The following is a 19321-nucleotide window of genomic DNA, read 5'->3' as shown; positions in this document are numbered from 1 at the left end:
CCTTACTACAGGATATGTACCCAAAGAGTGACATACAGCAACAGTGGTCCCTCTCCACAAAGGTGGTGCCTCAACGGATCCTGGAAACTATCGCCCCATAAGCCTGACTAGCTTGGTCTGCAAAGCTATGGAAAGGATCATCATGGACCTCATAACTAAAGATATTGGGGACCTACAGACACTGGATCCTACCCAGTTCGGCTTTGTTAAGGGCAGATCCTGCCTCTTAAACCTGGTCGACTTCTTTGAAAGTCACCAAGGCCATTGACGAAGGGAAGGTGGTCCACACAGCCTACCTGGACCTCGCAAAAGCCTTCGATACAATACCCCACTCGGGCATTATAGATAAGCTCAACAGCTTAAATATAAACCCCTATGTCACTAGATGGGTTGCAAACTGGCTCAAGGACAGAACCCACATGGTTAGAATTGCTGGAGCCATGTCAGACTCCAAACCAGTTACAAGTGGCATCCCACAAGGCTCAGTCCTGGGACCTCTCTTGTTCGGTATATATTTCTCGGAGGTACAGGCCAACACAGAAGGACTGTGGCTGACCAAGTTCGCAGATGACTGCAAACTGGGCATCATAATCGACTCACCAGCCGACACAAGCATCCTCCAAAGGGCCTCATAGAAACAGACAACTGGTGCCAGAGCCATGGCCTCAAGCTAAATGCCAAAAGTGTATAGTCATCCCTTTGGCAAAACAAAGTGCCCACAAATTACCACATAGGTGGTAATCCATTAAGTACAGAAGAAGTAATTAGGGACTTGGGGACCCAAGTTGATAGCAATCTCTCATTTGACAACCACGTGGCCAAAGTGGTTAGAAAAACATTTTATATAGCCCACCTAATCATGAAGGGATTCACATCTAGATTAGGGGAGGACATCGTGCCTCTTTACTCATCCCTCATCAGGCCCATAATCTAGTACAATGCCCCTTTTGGGATGTACCTTACCAAACACCTGCAGCAACTGGAAAGACCCCAAAAGTACCTCTCCAAGAGGATCAAAGGTCTCAAACAGATGCCATATGCTGCCCGGTTAAAGAAACTCCAGCTCTACTCAGTGGCATACCGCCTGCTCAGAAGCGACCTGTGCCTGACGTATAAAGCCATGTCCAACCCGGAATTAAGGGACATGCTGCACCTCAAAAAATCCAAATCCCATCGAGCTACATGCTCGACAGACTTGAACCTCAGCACTGAAATAAGTAGGACATGCTTGAGGGACAGATTCATAACCCAGAGGCTTCCTTCACTCTGGAATAAAATCCCAGTCCAGGTTAGGCAGAGTCCCTCACTGACTCTCTTCAAGAGGAATCCTGATGAGTGGATGGGAGATCGTAGGTTTACCCCGGGTATCACTTCTGTGTCACTGTTAGACAGAGGCACAGTATACTAACCTCGAAAAAGGGCATAGCAAAATTAATTTAAAATGGGTGGCGAAAGCCAAACATACCCTCGCTAGGCTTATAAATGCCCTAGGGCAGATAGCCTAGTATGAACCTATGAACTACATCTGATGTTGGTTGTGATAAAGCTTTAAAAGAACTAGGAAGGGATTTCTCCATGAGAGGGTATAAAAACAGAGAAATAGTTAGACATGGTGATACTAGATTTATCGATAGATCCAATAGAGGTACACCATTTTTTAAGAGGGAGATTCACAATATGTCATCTGCTAATGTGCCAGGGAATCGATCCTTTCAAGGTGCTCGAATGACTATACCTTTTTCTAATAATCATAAGAAAGTTTGTGAAATAATAAATAAAAACTGGAGGATTTGGGCTGCTGATGATAGGATCAGTGCAATTACAGGCACTAAACCTAGGTATGCTTATAAGAACATGAAGTGCCTTAAGAGACTTTTGTGTTACAAAAGGAATATCAACACTAGATCACAGTCTGTTTGCACTGGAACACTAGCTTGTAGGAAATGAAATCTTTGTGCTTATATGATATCAGTGACACTTTCTTACATCCAAACACCCAAAAGGTCTACAAATTTAAACATTATGCTGACTGCAAGTCACGTGGTACAGTGTATTTGGCCAGCTGTTGTAAATGTTCCTGTTTTTATATACAGAAAACCAACAGGGCTTTATGAGAAAGGGTTAGGGAACATCTCTATGCAATCAACAGGGAAGACGAAAATAATGCTTTAGCACGCCATGTCCTTAACCATGATTTTTCACATAAGTTTAAATTTCTGGTTAGAGAATTTGCCACCAGGGGACCTAGACTAGGGAACTTTAAAAATCACACTGAACAGGCTGAGATTAGGTGGATCATCAGACTGCAAGCCAATAAAGGGTCTGGTCACAATGACAGAGTTTCACTGAAGCCGTTTTTATATGATAGACTTTTGACACATTGATATTTATATGTTTGCCTTTTGGAATGACTTGTTTTTTATGCATGTATATTTTTTATTTGCTTTTGTGTCATTGTTCTAAGTTTCTCACAATAATGACAGGTAGTTGTATTTGATGCAATTCTGCAACACTCTGGCTCTAAGACGATTAATTTCCCAAGTGTTTTTACTGGTTACTACACTGTATTTAAACAGTCCAACCGTTGTTCTTGATATTGTCTGAAGAAACGCGAAAGCGCTTACGTTTTTATTCCTTGGATATTAAAGAATTTGAGCCTTTTGCCTGTGGTGTTACCTCTCTTGTTTTATACATTTTGCTACATTGCCTCTGAGAGGTGCTTCATTCTCAAACTGCCTTTACTTTTGTTAAATAAACAAATAGTTGAACATTACTATAGCTTCTTATTTTACTTTGTTGCTATAGCTTTGAAAAAACAAGTGTACACAAAGTTATCAAAATTGTTTTACGATTTGTTGTTTAACAGTCAATCTACTAATTTCATAACCAGAAACTTTAGGACACACTGCAATTTAATGGTTGGTGTTGCACTCATCTCTTCTACAAGAATATAAATATTTATCACCTTCATCTGATTATTTACCATTGCATTGGGTACAACAAACATACTCCTTAACAGCATATCCACAGGTCGGAGAGATGATGGTGCTACAATTTCAAACAAGGTGTTCAAAACTCCCAAGGCTTCATGGGAATCCAAATGCATCTACAAAAGCAAAAAAAAAAGTATTCATCAAAACAAATGTTGGCCTGGACTGGTAATCACGAGCAGTATGAGAAACAGAGTATATTATTAGCAATATACAGCAGAAAAGATATTCTGAACAAAATTAACTGACAAATATTAATTTTCTGTGCACCATGGTCATATGAGATTCATGGAACAAAGACTGAACCATGTGTGGCATGTCTGGTTCATTTGTAACAGACAAGATAAATACAGCAATGTACTCAAAGGACATCAAAGGACATAAAGAAAAGAAAGCGTAAATCAAAATCAGAAACATTTTTTATTCACATCTGTTTCTGGCACCCTTTGCTATAACCATTCATCAACTGCTGTGTGCTATTGATCCTCTTCAGTCTTCAAAGGAAGGTAGAAAGTAAATACAGGCATTTTGGTATGGCTCCATATCAACTGTGGGGAAGGCCTTTCCCACTAGACTACAGTTTAATGCCCCCTGCCCTCCAAGCATTGAGCGCAATGGCATCACTGCAGTTCATCAGCACTTGCTACCATATGCGCACCCTCACCTGCAAACAATATGAATGTGGTTCACTCTCACTCTGACTGCATGAGAAAGTGTCCACAGTCTTGACTGGGGAGAGCAGTTAGGCTTGCAACTCACCTTTGCAACAATAAAAGTTTCAGCCAACAGTAAGAAGTTCATTCCCAAACTATCATCACCTCCTGCAGTAACCACCACTAGTCTAATGGGTGAAAGTTTGGTCTTCATTCCTCTGCACAGTAAAGCTAGCATGACATTCTGAATACAACACATGTACAAATTTAAGGTAAACAAAAACCTGCACAAGAAGCAAAGATATGACTAAAAAGCTGTATACTTGTAATTGTGACATAAAAGAAGAAACAAATATTCAGGAGTGTCACGACACATACACAAATATTTTTGAGCTTTTTTATTCTCCACTGCCTGATGACTATTGCCACCTGTCAGCCAATTCAACCATTCATTCTCCAACACAAGCATAACAGCTGGCCAAGAGAAGCCATCAGTAAGACTGACATATGCAAATGACCCTGCCTCTCATAAAGAGCACACTATGCATACTTCTCCAGTTTCCATCCAAGAAACTTGTGCATGCCCTAGATACTGTGCCCTGCCCTTTCCCCTGTAAGAGAGGCAAGCGGGTACAAACTCTTCACTCCTTTCCTCTCCACCTGCAACTCCAGCAACCATTTGAGCCAGTAATCGAACATGGGTCAAAGTTATGGCTTTATCCATCTATGTTAATGTAGCTAGCACAGAGATAATCCTATAACAAAAAGCTATTGCTTTTTGAATGTCAGTGGCTTAAAAAGTAGCATACGCACCATTAATGCTGAAAGATCAAAAACACTCTGGGTTCTATTCCAACACAAAGCTGTCTTCATTCTCTAGCACTGACACTGCAATAAAGCATAAGGGGGGGACTGCATTTATAGGTTCATAGGTGTGTACTAGGCTAATGGTCCTGGAGCCTTTACAAGCCTAGCCCACAGGATTACCCTGGCATCGTGTCATCTGACCTTAGTTCCCAGTACCTCTGTCGAGCAGAGTCACTGGAGTGATCCCCGGGGTAAATTTTCTATTTCCCATCCACTCATCAAGATTTCTCTTGAAGAGGGCCAGTGAGGTGCTCTGTTTGATATGTATGGGAAGTCTATTCCATAGCATGGACAGTCCCTGGGTTATAGAAACTGGGTTTGGTACTTGTGTATTATCGCAAGCAGATTTTCGCAGTTGTGAAAAGCACATACCTACACAGGTACGAGTGTATGAAACACTTGCAACTGCTATTTTAATTTGTTAGTACTGCCAGAAATACTGTACATTACTTTTATGAACGCAACCAATATAAGAAATCCTCTTCCTGTTTTGCCTGCCTTACAGACACACGCCTAAGTTGCCATGTCTGCTATTGCCCTGAATGGCATTCCTTACTTTCCAGAAAACTTCAGTAAATCTGAAATAACTCAATAGATTCCTTCTTTGTATTAGGAAAATCCCAGAAACGCAAGTTCAAATCATCCAAAATCTGTGTTCTACAAGTGACAGTAAAATAATTACACATCTGTGTTACCTACACAAATGAATAACCCAACTGTCAACATTTGTGGCCCCGACAAAGAAACATGCAGCAGGTGGACTTAAACTAACAGAAATGCTGGCAGTAAAGTGCAGACAGAAACATGAGCAGTATGTATTTTTCCTTTTTTTTTTGGAACGCATCTTGAAATAATCCAAAACCTGTGTTGTACAACTGACATTAAAATAATTACACATCTGTGTACACATGAATAACAGAACTTTGACAGCATTTGTTGCCACGGCAAAGAAGCTTGCAGCAGCAGCCGGCCTTAAAATAACATAAATGGTGGCAGTAAAGTGGATACAGAAACACGAGCAGTATGAATTTTTAGATTTTGTTTTATATCGTTACATGAAAAAACACTCCTGTACTACAAGGACACACATTATACAACATCTGTACAACAGTAATGACCATATTTCATAATCATTAAGCAACTTGTATTGCTGTGAAAAATCTGGTTGCGATAATATGTTAAGTATGGTGGGTTTATATTACTTCCTTGAATTTTTGGAAACTCAAAACTCATGGCTGAGACCATATGATCAAGCTTCAAAAACTCGGGAAAAAAATCTGTTTTTGCAGGGTGGCAACCCCCCCCCCCCCATGGCACCCCTCCACCTGCAAAATATATGTACGAACTCTGATATTGCACTGCTGTGGGGGAAAAGGGTAAATTCCCCTTTGAAGCAGTTCTATGTAGACTGTGCTACAGTGGGGATTGGGGAATTTCTTGCCAGACTGCAAAAATGTAGATTTGTTTCTTTATTTGTTTGTGTATTTTGTTTTTTGACATTTTGAGTATTTGGAAACTCAGAATAATATAAACCGATAGGAAGCAGTTCATTAACAAACCATCTTCATTCTCCTCACTGTACTGCTTCAGAGCTACTGCATTACAGACTTATTCTAAATAAGTTACACAGTATTACAGCAGGAAATAATTCAACCTCCTTTTGTTAAACTGCACACAATTAAAAGAAGTGTCATTAAGGCTTCACAATCAAGATTAAAAAAAATTCTAAACTTCTCAAAATGTCCAGCCTGATAATAGATAAGCCACTTGCACATACAGAGTTAGTTAATCCTTATTCTAGCCCACATAATCAACCCCCCCCCAAGATTTAAACAATCAACTATTCTCCCCACTTTCCAAGTTTCCCCTCTCTAAAAGTCTCACTAGTCTTCAACCACAAAGCAAATCTGAGCTACATCACAAAGTTATTAGGAAAAATAATCTAAGGGCAAGTCCTACAATCTTCTTCTTCTTTCGGCTTTTTCCCAGTTAGGGGTCTCCACAGCGGATCACCTGTCCGCTCATGACTGGCAGTGGAGTTTTACAGTGTTGAGTTGCCAGTCTGGCACCCAACCTTCCACGGAAGGCGCACACACACAAGCACTCTCACCTAGGGATAAGTTAGAGCATCCAATCCACAGCATGTCTTTGGGATGTGGGAGGAAACCCACGTGACCACAGGGAGAACATGCAGACTCCGCACAGAAGGCACCCCCAGCTGAGGATCAAACCGAAGAACCTCTTGATGTGAGACGGCAACACTAACAGCTGCACCACCGCGGCAAAGACAAATATGTCTTTCTACTGCAAAAGCAACACGAATTTAACAATTTCAAATTTCTTCAGCTATTTGTTTGCGCCTTGCATTTTCTTGGTTTGACCCATTCAAATATTATAATGCAATATACACATTTCGTTCATAGCTTTTGCTTTCAATGCTAACATCTTGTACTTGTATACCATTTGTATTCATATGCTAAACATTTTCTAGAGTTATGTTAGTTAAGCAATCTGTATATGTCTGTGTTATTTTTTTGTCTTATACTGCCTTACGGCCCAGATAGTAGCTGAAAATGGGTATAATGGTTAAGGTGCTTACTTCACAGACACAAGGTGCGATTCTTACTTTTGTTGAGTTTACCTTGGCATAATGGTTAATGTGTTCTCCTTGCAGACATCGGGTACAAGGTTTGATTATCACTTTTGGTCATTGTCTAGTATTGGCTAAATATGTAGTAATCCTTTGGGGGTTGATGGTTAAGGTGTTTACCTCACAGACACAAAGTACAGGGTTTGATTCTCACCTCTGAAGAGAAGTTGGCTAGGCTTAAAATGGCCTGCAAGTGCAGCTAGCCTAGTATGTACCTATTAACCTATGAAAAGGGTCTTGTACCAGTCTACCTCACCTAGTTAACAAACAAAAATTAAATAAAGTTGACAGCTTCCATACATACGTGTGTATGAGTTGTTAGAAAGTTTGAGACTAAATTGAAGAGCTCATGTTTTAATGACTGCCATGCTGCACACTACTTAAAGATGAAGTGCAAAGGATTGCTGTACCTGCAATCAGCTTGCAGAAACTCATATTCAGAGGTTCAGTAAGTATACTAGTTTCTAGTTTTCAATGTTTCTTTCGCCATTCATGAAAAAAAATAAGTACAAATTACTTTGAAAACAGTGTTTCTGTGCCCCAGGGTGAGGCATGCAATTAATCCTATTTCTGAGTTGGAGTCTTCAAGTAATGTATTATTATGATGCTAAATGATGGGTAGGAAAAAAGATACCAATTTCAGCTGCAGGCAACAGGATCACAGCTCTGCGTTTCTGAAATAGTAAAAGAATGCAGCAGCAGTAACTTGAGTACTGGTTTACTTTTTTTCTTTGAGGAAAGCAACTTTTATCTATCAAGCCAAATAAAATAAGTCTTTACAGGAGTTGTAGAGTTTTCTAGTTATCTCAGCAGTTCACAAAGAATTTGCTGTTTTCAATCACCCCATTCCAGCATGTTTTCTGCTCTCATGTTACATTCTACATGGACTGGCAAGAAAATCTGTTTTTTAATTATATGTGTATGTAGAAAACCAACAAATTCTTGAGCGGATTGCTATTTTCAACTCTCAACACTACTGGACACGGAAGAAATAATGTTCACGACCATGTCTTTCATAAATGCTCACAAAATAAGAGAACATTGTTGTGGGGGATTTAAGTAAAAATTAGCTTCTTGTTTTATAAGAAAATTATGCACATATATTAAAAAATGTAACAGACTGTGGGAGTTACAGAGCAGTACAGAAAGCCTAAAATGGAAGGGCTAATAAAAACTAATATATGTCCACCTTTTGTACTTAATCTTTAATGCATTAGTACTCTAAACAAATTACAGAGTAACATAGCAGCAGTGATCTTTACTGTCATCTGATAACTGTGTACAAATAGGTGAAAAGCCAAGTAAGCCACAATAATTATTAAAACAATAGATTAAATTAACAGAGAGCCAATCCACATGACTCCCCAGATTTTCACATGAAGAGCAAAAAAATGAAAATTAAAAAGCAACAATTCAGATGGAACGTTATGGTAAGTACATAACTTCTTTATCTGAAATTGTTTTTCATTTGATCGTAAATCTGTGGGACAGAGTCCCCAGCTACATAACTCTCGGGAGGCCCTTATGGAAGGATATTCTGGAGCACAGCAGAACCAAAGGAAGCCCTGGTTCCTGGAAACAATTTCCAATTTGTAATGAGATATAAAAGTATGTGAATTTGACCAAGTAGCCACAGATCAAATATCATCAGTAGGAACTTTAGACCAGAAAGCATCAGACGTGGATACTGACCTAGTGGAATGGGCTTTGATGGGTACAGGTAAGGGTATTCTTCTAATGGAGTAAACCAATTAGCCAGAGTTACTTTGGAAATTGTTTTCCCAAAATTAGTCTTTGAATATGAAACAAAAAGCTGGTTAGACTTTCTGAAGTGTTTAGTCCTATCCAAATAAAAATGTAATTGTCTATGTACATCAAGCAACGAAGTTTGTATTCCCCTTTGTTTTGGAAATTGAGGAAGAAAACTTGGAGATTGAGGACCTGGTTAATGTTAGCTGCAGATGGAACCTTGGTCATGAAAGAAGGGTTGGTTTGCAACATCATTCCATCCTTGTGGATGATCAAGTAGGGTGGCTTAATAGATAACTCTTGAAGTTCATACACTCTTTTAGCTGAAGTGATGACTACTAAGAAAGCAGTTTTCTATAATAAAAACTTCAAATCAACCTTAGCTGCTGGTTCAAAAGGGGGGAGCGACCAACGCTTGCAAGATCATGGTTAGGTCCCACAGATAAAGTGGGATCCTTAATGGGAGGGTTGAAGAAGAAAGGTGCCTTTAAGGAAAGTCTTGCAAAACTTGGAAGAGGCCAAAGGTAATGAATTCTCTCCAATGTGAAAGTTCGAGATTGCTGCCAACTGTACCTTCACAGTAGAAAAACTAGCACAGTTATGAAAAATGGGCATTAAAAAGTCTAAAACAGCAGAAATGGGAGCCATAAAAGGAAGCAGGTGATTTTGCGGAGTCCAAATGGAAAATCTTTTCCACTTGCTGTTATATATTTTCCTGGTGGAGGCCTTATTTGCTGCAACTAAGATTTCTCTAATTGGAGAAGAAAGACCAAGACTTCTAGTGATCAATGGAATTGGAGCAACCAAGCGGTCAATTTTAGGCTGGATTGATCTGGGTTAGAATGTCCCAAAAGATGGGACAGAAGGTTCGGAATGGGATCCACAGTCCATAGTGAACAAACCAGGTGAGAACAAAGGAAGGGAAACCAAACTTGTTCAGGCCAAAAAGGGTAATGAGGATGACTTTGCTCTTCAAGCTCTGAGCTTTCTGAAGAAATTTGGGAATGAGAGGAAGAGGAGGGTAAGCATAAAGCAGACAGGGGCCCAAGGATGGACTATAGCATGTCTCGGTTATTGTCCCTGCTGATGGATCAGGACAAAAAACTTGTTGCATTTTCTGTTGAAAGGAGACATGAAAAGATTGCATCAAGGTAGACTCCATTTTTGGGAGCTCACTTTTGCCACTGGCGGGTTCAGATACCATTCATGAGGCACATCAGAATTATCCTGCTGAGCCTGTCTGCTAGAATGTTTGACTTCCCCAGAATGTGTGTTGCCACTACGAAGCGGTTGTAGATCATCTATTGCCACAACCTCATGGCCTCCCAGGCTGTTTGGAGTAGAGAGACAACCTCCGGCAGTCTCCACAGATCAGCAATTGGGCAATCTTTCAGGATCACTGAACGAGTCTGAGAAAGTAACTCGGGAACGCTGGTTCATGGGACATCCGCTGCACACAAGGCCAGAATCTGCCATTCACACCATTTCCCCTCTGCCTCTGGAGGAAAAGTCTCCCTGTGATTCCTGGAAAGGACCTTGAGATCTTCAGAACCTCAACTTTTTGCCACCATGCTGACTCCTGGAAAGGAGCATTAAGGGGTGGCAAAATGGATTCTGACGGCATACAAGGTCCTCCCATTCTTCTCACTCTGGGCGACTGTCTCTCTAACCGTAGGACCATACAAAGATGATACGTCAAAAGGGGCATTAGTAAAAGACGCCTTAAAGGATTCTGTGAAATCACAGAGCCACAGTCAGGCATAGCGCCTAACAGCAATGCCTGAACCAGCCGCCTGTGAAAAACCCCCTGCCACATGCAAGATTAGCCTTGTGGACATATTTGCTATAGAAAGAAGGGTGGCCATTCTGGAGGAAAAGGTTTTCTGTTCCTCTGCAGACATGGAGGCTGGGGCAGGACTAGAGAGCTCCTTTAACAGGTCTTTCTGTAGTCTGTTCACATGTGCCGAATAGTTCAGCGCTCGCAAAGTGAAGGTGACTGAAGCGTACACCCTCTTACTAAACCTGTCCATCAATTGAGACCCCCTGTTAGGGGATAAACAGAGGAGCTTTCCAGGCCAGCTCCTTCTTGGTGGCTGCTGCAACCACCATGGCATCGACTGGGACACCCTTAGTCCAATGGGGTCTATCTGATGGGGAGCTAAAGATCTTGTCTGGGCACTTTGGGATGGGTTCTACTGTATCTGGCTCTTTCCATGCCCTTCGGGAGATGAGATCAATGAGAGGGTCTGCGGGGAGCATCCACTATGTAGATGTGCCTGCCCCGAAGGCGTCCAGGAACACTGACTCATCTGGGTTAGGGCTTTGGGCAGATCACCCATCCATTTGGTGCAAGATTCCCATAATGTCTCCAAAGAACATATCCTCAGGTATGGATCTTGGGGACCCTCCCCCTTCATCCAAATCGGTGTCCTCAGTGAGGGATTCCAGTGAGGGATTCTGGAAAGGAATTCACATGTCTCCCATTACACATACAATTACAATGAACCTCCTTGGTGGGCTGCTCCAGGGAGGTAACAGAAGACTCTGGGTGTTCCAACTAGGAAGAAATCTGGAAGATCTACTGGGCAAGCTGTCCAGGAGGAGGCAGAAAGGAGGACTCTTACACAAATTCTCCTGAGGAAGGACCAGGCTCTGAGGAAGGGAGAGTTGAAGCTCTCCTAGCAGCAGAGAGAACCCTCTCCACCACCTCAAATGGCAAGGATGAACAGGGATCCGAGGGAACCTCAGCTAGAGCTGAAACTGTTGGAGGAGAAACCCTACGAATTCCCCCACTCCTGGATCTAAGAGGGAGGTCGGAACTGAACTATCAAGTGTTGAGGCTCTGAAAGGAAGAGACAGCTCCAAAAACATCAAACCCTCAGATCCTACGCCCATACTATGGTTCCAAGAGTCACCCCAATCCGAGACCATCGGGACTGAACTACTCAGGGCAACCACTGGAGTCGAGGTAATCGCACCTGTCAGCTTAGACATGTCGGCTCTCAGGATCCACGGACCTGACAATTCCAAAGCTGGAGGTCGGATTGGAGAAGGAAAGATGGGAACAAAGGAAGGCTGTTAGCTACAGGATCCAACAGGGGATGGAGCAGGCAAAACCCCCAGCTGAATTTGTGCTTTGAGGAACCTCAGTTTCAGAACGGCTCCTGGAGAAGCACCACAAGGCGGCCTGGCTAGGAGACTGTAACAATGGTGACTTAGGCTTTGAGGAAATTGGCTCTGGAGAGAATCTCGGAAATCAGAGCTGGGCAGACTCCTCACAGACACACTGAGTCTGTGGACTTAGGATCCGATGTCTTGGTTGTTTCTCTTGATGGAGGTTTGAGCACCTGAACTGGAAGGAGTCACAGAGGAGGAGGAAGAGGGTAAAAGGCCCTTAAGGATTTGTTTGTTACTCCTCTCAATCAGCGCGCGCTGACTGAACACAGCACAAATGGTACAAGACGTGTCTAGATGAGAAGACCCTAAGCAAGCAAACACACTCTGTGTGGGCATCCAAAAAAGGGTCCTTATGCCCACATCTAACACACTTCTTAAACCCAGATGGTTTATCTGACATACTGAAAAGGCAAAAGACAAGCAGCCTAATAAAAGATAAGTGATGGAAAAAATGTATATCTCACTACTAGCGTTACGGCTAGTAAACAAAAAAAAGTCTTATGTAAAAATCAAGCCGCAACTCCACAGTTGAAATAAATTTCACTGCTCTATAATGGACCATTTTAAATAAAGTAGCATTCAGACCCTTCGGTCCAAATAAATTCAACAAACTTCCACCAAGTATAGAGATGTTTAGTTTCAAAGACCCTTCGGTCCTAATTTATTTTTAAAAGTTCACAACTCTAGAAAAGCTCAATAAAAACAAATGTACTTTCTCAAGTCCCAGAAGCTCATAGCTTGAATACAACTTAGATACTAAGTACTGAGTACAAAAAGCTTGAATGAAGTTTTTAAGCTTCGTAATAGCAGATGTTTACCATAAACAGCACATAGAGCACGAAGCCACAAAATCCTCGGCTGAAGAACAGTTTTCCAAACAAAAACTTGAAACAAAATCAGTTGCATGAGGAGCTCCGTAATGCTAAATGCTCAAGCACCCATGCAATCAAGGGGTATGCACACTTCAAATGCCTCGAGATGCGTAGCAGCAAAAGAGTGAAATATAAAATCGGTTGAATGTAGTATTTTCAGCAAATACTGTAAACAAATAAAGCAACTCTCTAAAGTCCCAAATTAACTTGATAAGTGCTTTCGGTAAAACCTTCTTCAGATCATGTCAGATAGGGACTCCATCTCTTCCTTTTAACATAAATCATATCCAATAAGCAAAAGTAGCTTCAGCCAATAGTTTTACTCTTGGTAAAACACACCTTCTCTTTTATGCAATAGTAGGCCTTCCTGGTGTTTAGAATAGGTCTTAATGGTATAACAGCATTCAAACCAGGAGGGCAATCTGCCCACAGATTAATGATCCATCTGGTCTCACATAATTCAGTGCTGTTGGTAATATCACCTCGCCTGATCCCATCATAAATTCTGTCAATGGCTTTAAAATTAAAGCTATGGTTCAGAAATTTCATGACATGGATTGCTAATGCATTATGCATATCTCCTTTCCATATGTCATTCAAATGTCATAATATTCTTTTTTTTAAAAAACTTGATTCGTTTTTCCAACATAAAATGAGGTGCAATTTCTGCATGTTGCCAAGTAAACTATATTTTTAGATGTACAAGTCGCTTTACATTCAAACGTGTACTCACGATTTATATTTGGATGTCTGAAAAAAGTACAGTTTTGTACCTACCATAAATGTAGATGTTCGAGTGTATTCACTGCTGCAGTCATTACACTTGGGTTATCCTGCCGTCAGGAGGTCCCGCAGTCGACCAGAGTTCCAAAGTCTTGGTCCGGCGTCGGTTGCTGTCGCTTCTTCCCTGACGTCAGTGCGCCAGGGGTATATAAGATGCAGCCGATGCCATTTTCTTCAGTTTTTCTTGCCCCAGATGTCAGGTGCCCCCAAATAGGTAGGCAATATATACTGCTAATAAAATTTACATAAAAAATAAAAAAAATACCTTCAGTTACAAGCAAATACACCACATAGGTTGTATAGGGTAGAAAGGTACAGATAAGTCCCAGCAAAGAAGAGGGGATGGAGGGAGGGTAACCTGGACTGCAGCAGTGAATACACTCGAACATCTACATTTATGGTAGGTACAAAACTGTACTATGTTCATCGTGTTTCACTGCTGCAGTCATTACACTTGGGTTGAATCCCAAAGCTGAGGTAGGGTGGCTGGGTCTATAAAGTATTCGGGGTGGCTATGAGGCCCTGCAGAACTGCAGTGGCAAAGCCAGCTCTGGATTTAGAGTAAAGAGGCAAGTGGTAATGCTTGGTACAGGTGTGCACTGAACTCCAAGTTGCAGCTTCCAAAATGTCCTTGGTAGGTACTCCTCTAAGGTAGGCAGTTGAAGTGGCTGTTGCCCTGGTGGAATGTGACATAATGTTGCTAGGTACAGATTTTCCATGTTGTGTGTAGCAGAAAGGGATACAGTGTCCTATCCACTTTGAAATGGTCTGTTTTGAAATAGCCTTTCCCTGTGACCCTGCAGCATATGCTACAAACAACTGCTCAGTTTTCCTGAAAGCTTTTGTTTTGTCCAAGTAGAAGCATAACTGCCTGTGTATGTCCAATGAGTGCAGAAGTCTCTCTCCTTTATTCTGGGGATTTGGATAAAATGTTGGCAAGTGAATAGTTTGGTTAAGAGCCACACTGGATATCACCTTTGGCATAAATGTAGGGTTTGTTCTTAAGGAGACCCTGCCCTGATGAAAAATGATGAAAGGTTCCACTGCCATTAGTGCCTGTAACTCTCAGACTCTTCGTGCTGAGGTTATTGCCAGAAGCAGAGCAGTTTTCCATGACACATATTTTAATTCTGCTGAATTGGCTGGCTCAAAAGGAGGTAAAGTTAGTTTTTCCAAGACAAAGTTGAGGTCCCAAGTTGGTGTTGGTGCTCTCTGGGACAGTCTTATGTTTTTAGCCCCTCTGAGGTACTGCTTTAATAATGGATGAAAGAAAATAGGAGGATCCGTGTTGTAATGAGCTGAGATGGCAGAGGCGTGGATCTTAATGAATGAAAAGGATAGGCCTTTGTTCAGCATCTCAGTTAAGTATTATAATATATGAGGAATATTTGGAACAAGAGGGTCAAAGCTTTGAGCCTGGTTCCAGGTACAGAATCTCTTCCACTTTTCTGAATAGGATTTCCTGGTGCTGGGCCTCCCGGCCTCCCAAATGACATCCATAACAGCTTTAGAGAGAGGTGTTGGCTGTTTGATAAGTAATCTGCCATGCAGCCAGGTTTAAGGTTTTGAGCTGGCTGTGCAGGATCTGATTGTTTTGTTGAGTCAGAAGATGAGGAATTTGAGGTAAAATCCATGCTGGGCCTTGAGCCAAGTTCTTTAAGATTGGGTACCAGTGCTGGCGTGGCCAGTCTGGGGCAATCAGGATCATTTTTGGTCTTTCTTGTCTGGCTTTTAGGAGTACCTTTGAAAGGAGAGGCAGTGGTGGGAAGGCATAAACTGTTAGGGTTTTCCAGCTGAACGACAGAGCATCCACTTTCCATGCTTGTGTGTGGTACGTCCTTGTGCAGAATTTCTGTAGTTGGCAGTTCAGAGGGGAGGCAAAAAGATCTATGTCTGGGCACCCCCATTTTTGTGTTATCATGCTGAATACTTGTGGATTTAATTTCCACTCATGAGGATCCATGATGTTTCTGCTTAAGTCGTCTGCCAGAGCATTTTTCTTTCCTGGCAGGAATTGTGCTTGCGGATGAACTTGATAGGTCAGTGCTGTGTTCCACAAAGTCATGGCTTGTCTGCAGAGGGGATAGAAATGAGTGCCCCCTTGCTTGTTTATGTACCACATAACTGTGATGTTGTCCGTCTTTAGTAATAGTTGTCCTGGATGCAGAAGGTCCTTGAAAGATGTTAGGGCAGTTTGTACAGCTAGCATCTCTTTTTGATTGATGTGAAGATGCATTTGATCTGCGGCCCACTTGCCCTGAATACATTTTCCTGCCATGTGTGCTCCCCAGACATAATCTGAAGGATCTGTTGTTAGTGTCTGCCTAGCTGTGGGTAAAGTGAAAGGCTGTCCCTTGTTGTGGTGACATGCCTGTACCCACCATCGAAACTCTTGTTGTAGACAGGGAATAAGTGGTATTACTGTTTCCAAACTGTGACAGTGTTGAGTCCAAACACTTTTTAGGTACTATTGTAATTTCCTCATATGCAGTCTGGCATATGGTATTAGTAGTATGCAGGACACCATGAACCCCAAGGCCTGCAGAATTTTTCTTGCAGGGAGTTGGGTTTTTGTTGCCATCACTTGAAAGTACTGAGTCAGTTGTCTTGGCTTGTCTGGAGTGAGATAAGCCATCTGGGCCGTTGTATTTAAGCTGGCACCCAGGAATATTATCTCTTGTGAGGGCACTAGTTTTGACTTCTTTTCGTTTACTGTGTACCCTAGGTATATTAGCAATCTTTTTACAAATGCCAGATGATTTAGAAGAATGTCCTTGCTCTCTGCTTGAATAAGACAGTCGTCCAAGTAGGGATATATTTGAATTCCTTTTTGTCTGCAAAATGCAATTACTGGTGCCAGGCATTTTGTGAAGACCCTGGGCGCAGTAGATAAGCCAAAGGGCAATGCAGAGAATTGGTAATGCATTGTGCCAGCTATGAATCTGAGATATCTTCTGCAAATTTGTCTGAATGGGACATGCAGGTATGCCTCTTTGAGGTCCAAAGTAGCAATCCAAGCCTTCTTGCCCAGCATGGGAAGAAGTTGCTGTAGTGTCAACATTTTGAATTTCGGAACATCCACGTAAGTATTTAGAGTAGACAGGTCCAGTATGGGGTCTCCAGGCTTTGTCCTTTCTGGGGACCAAGAAATGTCTTGAGTAAAATCCTTGTCCTTGTTCCTGTTGTGGCACTTTTTGAATAGCTCTCATGTTCATGAGGGCTGTAATTTGTTTTTGTGCCTCTGCCCATTGATTTTGTGGCAGGTCTGGCATTCCTTTTAGCCTTGGTAGAGTGTGAAAGTGGAACCTGTAACCTTGAGACACAACATTCAGAACTCATTTGTCTTGGGTGATTATATGCCAATTTTGTGAAAAAAAGTGCTAGTTTTCTCCCTGAGGGAGCTGCCAAAAGGTAAGTGCTTGGCATTTGAAGTGGGAAGTCATTGGGACTGTTTCCTATAAGGTTGTGACTTGTCTTCTCCTCCTTTTGGGAAAGAAAGCCCCCCACTGTCGTGGTCTGTAAGAGCATTGGGGCTGAGATCTGCCGCTTGGGCGTCTGTATCTGCCTCTTTGTGTTCTGTCTGACACTGGAAAGGACCAATTTTTAGAAGGCCAATTTCTGCTAAATTGAGGTGGCTGTACCTGTAAGAAATCCTTCACTGTTTGCATAGATTTTGCCTTATCCTCCATTTTCTTTAATACCTCTTCTGCCTTAACACCAAACAAGATATCATGCTGTAAAGAAGCATCCAATAATTTTGCCTTAACATGATCAGGTAAACCTTGTTCTTTTAACCAAGCATGCCTTCGAATCACAGATCCTGTAACTGCGGATCTGCAAGAAGCCTCTAATGAATCAAAACTACATTGCAGAGTACGTTTTCCCACTTGTTCAACTGCATGCAATAAATCCTGCATTTCCTTATAGTCAGGACTTTCTGAGACATTAAATATTGTTGGTATTTAAGCATGTGGAACTGGCAATTTAAAGCCCTTACTGCTAAAGTTGCAGAAGTGTAAACTTTCTTCCCCCATCTATCTAAAGCTCTAGAATCACTATCAGAGGGAACTGGATTTTTAGCAGTGGAAGCCTTTACCCCTTTGGGACCCTGGAAAATAGTTTCTGGGTCAACAGCAGGGTTTTTATAAAGAAATTTGTGAGAGTCAGGGACTCTGTAGTACCTATCTGGCTTTACTGGTGCTGGGGGCAAAGAATCAGGGGTTAAACTGGATTCTGAGAACACATCATCCACAATATCTAACACAGGTGGAATAGCAAGGGGCCTGTGCTGAGGCAATAAAAGAAAATCTCTGAGCCTTTTCTTGGATTCTGAACAATCCTGGCTCTCCCAATGGAAATGCTCCCTTGTGGTATGTAAAGTTTCCCCAAAAGAGTAATCCTCAGGAGGAGAGGCTGAAGGGCTTGATTCTTCAGCATCAGAGTCCTCATAGGGGGGTAAAGAGTATCCCTGGTCTGAAGAGGAATCAGAAGAAATGGAAACCTGGTCAGAGGAATCATAGTCTGTATCCTGCCTAGGCCTTTTATCAGGAGGGAGATGTGAACCCCTGATCAAAGTAATTAGGTCTTCAGCCATTTTGAGCATCTGTTTTTTAGGCATGGAGGCCTGTCCAGGTGAATGCTGTACTTCTTTCTTTGTCTTTAATTGAGTTTTAGACTTGGTGGTTGTTTTATGGTAAGCTGTGAAGGTCTGAAAACACCCTCAGAAGCCGATGCCTGCTCAGCGGCTCTGGACCCATCTGAGAGGTTAATTTACGTAGGCCCAATACCTTGAGTTTCCAGAGGCCTAGTAATCTCCACGTGGGAGTCGGAGGCGGCCTCTGGCTCTGAGGTAGCGGGTGTCAGGGGCTGTGAAAGCGCCTCACTGAGAACCGGCGACTGGCCTAGAAGAGGCTTCATTGTCAGTTTTGGACCTCCAATACCTGTCCTTATCTTTGTCTCTGCATTTTTTGTGTATTCCGGTCGTCGGTTGTTCCGACGGCATGGTATAATTGAACCTTCAGCCAAAATAATGACGAGCAAAATCAAGCCGACGTTTAATAGTGCGCTTGTTAAATCTAGCACAAAACTGACAACTAGTGACATCGTGGTCTGGGCCTAGGCATGGAATACAGTAGGAATGAAAATCTTTATGAGGTATTTGCTTCCCACAAGAAATGCAATTATTAACTTTTACTGACATCGGTCTGAGGCAAGAAAAAGTTTCCCCAATGGGGTACTTAGCTTTATTGAAGACTTCGGTTCTGAAATTCAAATTTGAAAATCTCAGGAGTCGGCCGACCGGCACTTGTGAACTGCTTTTGCTTCGGGCACAGTGCTGCAAGAAAGACAGTAGAAAATGACGTCGGCTGCATCTTATATACACCTGACGCACTGACGTCAGGGAAGAAGCGACAGCAACCGACGCCGGACCAAGACTTTGGAACTCTGGTCAACTGCGGGACCGGATGATGGCAGGACAACCCAAGTGTAATGACTGCAGCAGTGAAATACGATGAACATGTACAGTTGTGTACCTACCATAAATGTAGATGTTCGAGTGTATTCACTGTTGCAGTCATT

The 19321-nt window shown here is 42.1% G+C and overlaps 1 protein-coding gene across 4 annotated transcripts in view; it reads right to left on the bottom strand.

The window, feature by feature from the left end:
• The window catches only part of HTT (huntingtin), a 4811037-nt gene that overhangs the window by 1999329 nt on the left and 2792387 nt on the right, over positions 1-19321 (bottom strand). For all 4 annotated transcript variants that reach the window (XM_044062924.1, XM_044062926.1, XM_044062925.1 and 1 more), the window contains one exon: positions 2984-3106. In XM_044062924.1, the coding sequence (XP_043918859.1) occupies positions 2984-3106 (123 nt within the window). The remainder of the gene's footprint in view (positions 1-2983; positions 3107-19321) is intronic.

This window comes from Protopterus annectens, chromosome 2.part1 (assembly GCF_019279795.1).
Source record: "Protopterus annectens isolate FY-2018-M chromosome 2.part1, PAN1.0, whole genome shotgun sequence".
Taxonomy (NCBI): Eukaryota; Metazoa; Chordata; order Ceratodontiformes; family Protopteridae; genus Protopterus; species Protopterus annectens.
The sequence above is the reverse complement of the archived record's forward strand: the minus strand, read 5'-3'. Positions and strand labels throughout refer to the sequence as shown.